At 17.7% G+C, this 2798-nt stretch overlaps 1 protein-coding gene across 1 annotated transcript; it reads left to right on the top strand.

Moving 5' to 3' along the window:
• Positions 1-1041: 1041 nt before the first annotated feature.
• On the top strand, positions 1042-2547 carry PRSY57_1028700 (hypothetical protein; the record flags this gene model as incomplete). Its single annotated transcript, XM_012907875.2, has 1 exon — positions 1042-2547. One exon carries the CDS (start codon positions 1042-1044, stop codon positions 2545-2547), a length of 1506 nt encoding a protein of 501 aa, XP_012763329.2.
• Between the last annotated feature and the right edge of the window lie 251 nt (positions 2548-2798).

The following is a 2798-nucleotide window of genomic DNA, read 5'->3' as shown; positions in this document are numbered from 1 at the left end:
TCTTTATATAAATTCTTATACTAATATATTGTTATTATATTTTATATTTTTCCATTTTAATATATTTATTATTATTATATATATATTTATATATATATTATGACGATAATATTATATTATGTATATATAAATATATAAATTTTGAAATATATAGTTATAATAAAATATATATATATATATTATATTTATATCATCTATAATTATGCATATAATATTTCATATAGTCATTTTTTATTCTTTACGTAAAATATCTTATTATCATAATATTTAATTCAAATTATATTTAATTTCTCTTATTTTTAAATCATCATAATATAATATTTAAAATATATATTTGTTATTTGAATATTTATTAATATAATTTAATATACATTTTGTTTAAATTCACATAATATATATATATATATATATATATAATATATTCATAATTTTGTTTATATATATTTTATTAATTTCCATTATAAATGATTTTTTATTCATATATTTTTTAATATATACTTTTATTAAATAAATAGGATCTTTTCGTTTTTAATTTGTGTTCATTTTATATCAATATGTAATCAAAAATTTATATATATATATATATATATATATATATATATATATATGTATGTATTTTTTTTCTATATTCATTTTTATATATTATAACATTTGTATCAAATTTCTTTATAATGGAAATTAAAAAAAAAAAGAAAAGAAAAGAAAAATATTTACCTGAACAATTCATATAATTGTTACAAGTAAATACATACAGCCACTCGATCACATATATATATATATATATATTTATATATATATTTATATGTATATATGTTTACGCATTTATGTGTAAATAATTTGTATGTATTATCATGTATTATTTTTTTACCTTTTAATTTTTTTTTTTTTTTTTTTTTTTGTTTTTATTACCTATATAGAAGAAATACCTGAACAGTTCATGTAATAATTATTTCATAATTTTGTTCAGTTATTATTATTTTAATGTTTTTTTTTTTTTCTTTTTAAAAAAAAAAAACAAAAAAAAAAAAATCCCTTAAAAAGATGAGTGATAATAAATGTGAAGAAAATGATGATTTTTCTTTAATATCAGTAAATTATAATGCTTGTGAAAATTTATATAATTCTATACGGAATAAAAAATGTGTAGACGTTGCAGTTCATGGGAAGGTACTGGATGATGATTATGATAGGAATAAATCACGCATTAAGAATAAAAAGAATGTTTCTTTTGAAGAAAAGTTATACAGCGATATTGAAAAAAAGAAAGAAAAGTTTGATGATTTATCAAGTCATAAAAGTGATCATATAAATATATCCATGATAGACAAAAAAAGGACAGATACATTTTTAAGAAGGAAAAGATCTTTTCTGTTTAATGATTATAAATATAATGAATTCATGAATGCTTTTAAACAACAAGAACTTAAGAATTTTAAAAATTTTCATTATTTATATAAATGGAAAATAGCTGTGTCCATTCTATTAATATTATCTATAACATTTTTATTAATTGGATCATATATATATTATGAATCCTTGAATGTTATTGAAATAAATATAAATTATAATACAGGAGATGATTACAAAATAATAAATATACCAAAAGATATGAACAAGCCGGTTTATGTATATTATAAAATATCGAATTTTTATATAAACTTTAAAACATTTTTATCGGATGAATCACATTCATTAGTAAATGAAAAAAAATGTTCTTATATAAGAACATATGCAGATATATATAAATATAGATGTATTAATAATATACAGACACTTCCTGAAGTTTATGATGATATGAATATAGATAAAATTCCCAAAAAAAAAAAAAAAAATCAAAAATGTCATATATCAGATTTAAAACCAGAAGAAGCTAATAAAAAAATTTTCCCATGTGGTTTAGTTTCCGCTGCAATATTTAATGACAAAATTGCATTGTCAAAAAATTCGGTTAACTATGATATAGACAAATTTCCAATTTTACATTATTTTGATTTTCTTACATATATGAAAAAACATAAACAATTTACAAATTATAAAATTTGGATAAATACCTTTTCACCTGAATATAAAAATTGGTTTCATTCACCTATGACATCATCATTTATAAAACCTTACGGAGTTATAAATGAAGACTTACAAGCAGGAGATGATTATAAATTAACTTTTCTTCAAAACGCATGGCCAGCTGATGAATGGAATGCAAAAAAGTCCTTCCAATTAGTTTCTTTAAGAAGTATTGGAAACAGTTCTTTTAAATTGGCTTATGCCTTTTTTCTATTATCACTTTTATATTTTATTATGATTATTTTTATACTAGTGTTAGTCAAATGTAAATATTACAAACTTGGCAAAACATTAACTTATTGTAAATTGTCAATGAATAAAAATATAGAAAAAATGAATAGTAGAAAAAAAACAAACATACAAAATATAAACAAAAAAATTAACTCTATGCAATTAGAAATTATGCACAAGGCTAGTTCCGATCCAAATAACTTAGCAGGAGCAGACCATTCCCAGAAGTTATGTTTCTGTCCCCTTCATTAAAAATAATATATATGTATATATATATATATATATATATATATATATATATATATATATATTTATTTATATATATATTTATATATTTATTTATTTATTCATTTAGATATTTTTATTATGTATTAATTTTTTGTGCTATTCAAATTTTAACCTCATAATTTTTTGTTTTTCATATGGCTTTTTTTTTTTTTTTTTTTTTTTTTTTTTTTTTTTTTTTTTTTTTTTTTTTTTTTTTTTTTTTTTTTTTTTTTTTT

This window comes from Plasmodium reichenowi, chromosome 10 (assembly GCF_001601855.1).
Source record: "Plasmodium reichenowi strain SY57 chromosome 10, whole genome shotgun sequence".
Taxonomy (NCBI): domain Eukaryota; phylum Apicomplexa; class Aconoidasida; order Haemosporida; family Plasmodiidae; genus Plasmodium; species Plasmodium reichenowi.
This window is presented reverse-complemented; position numbering and strand designations above follow the sequence as displayed.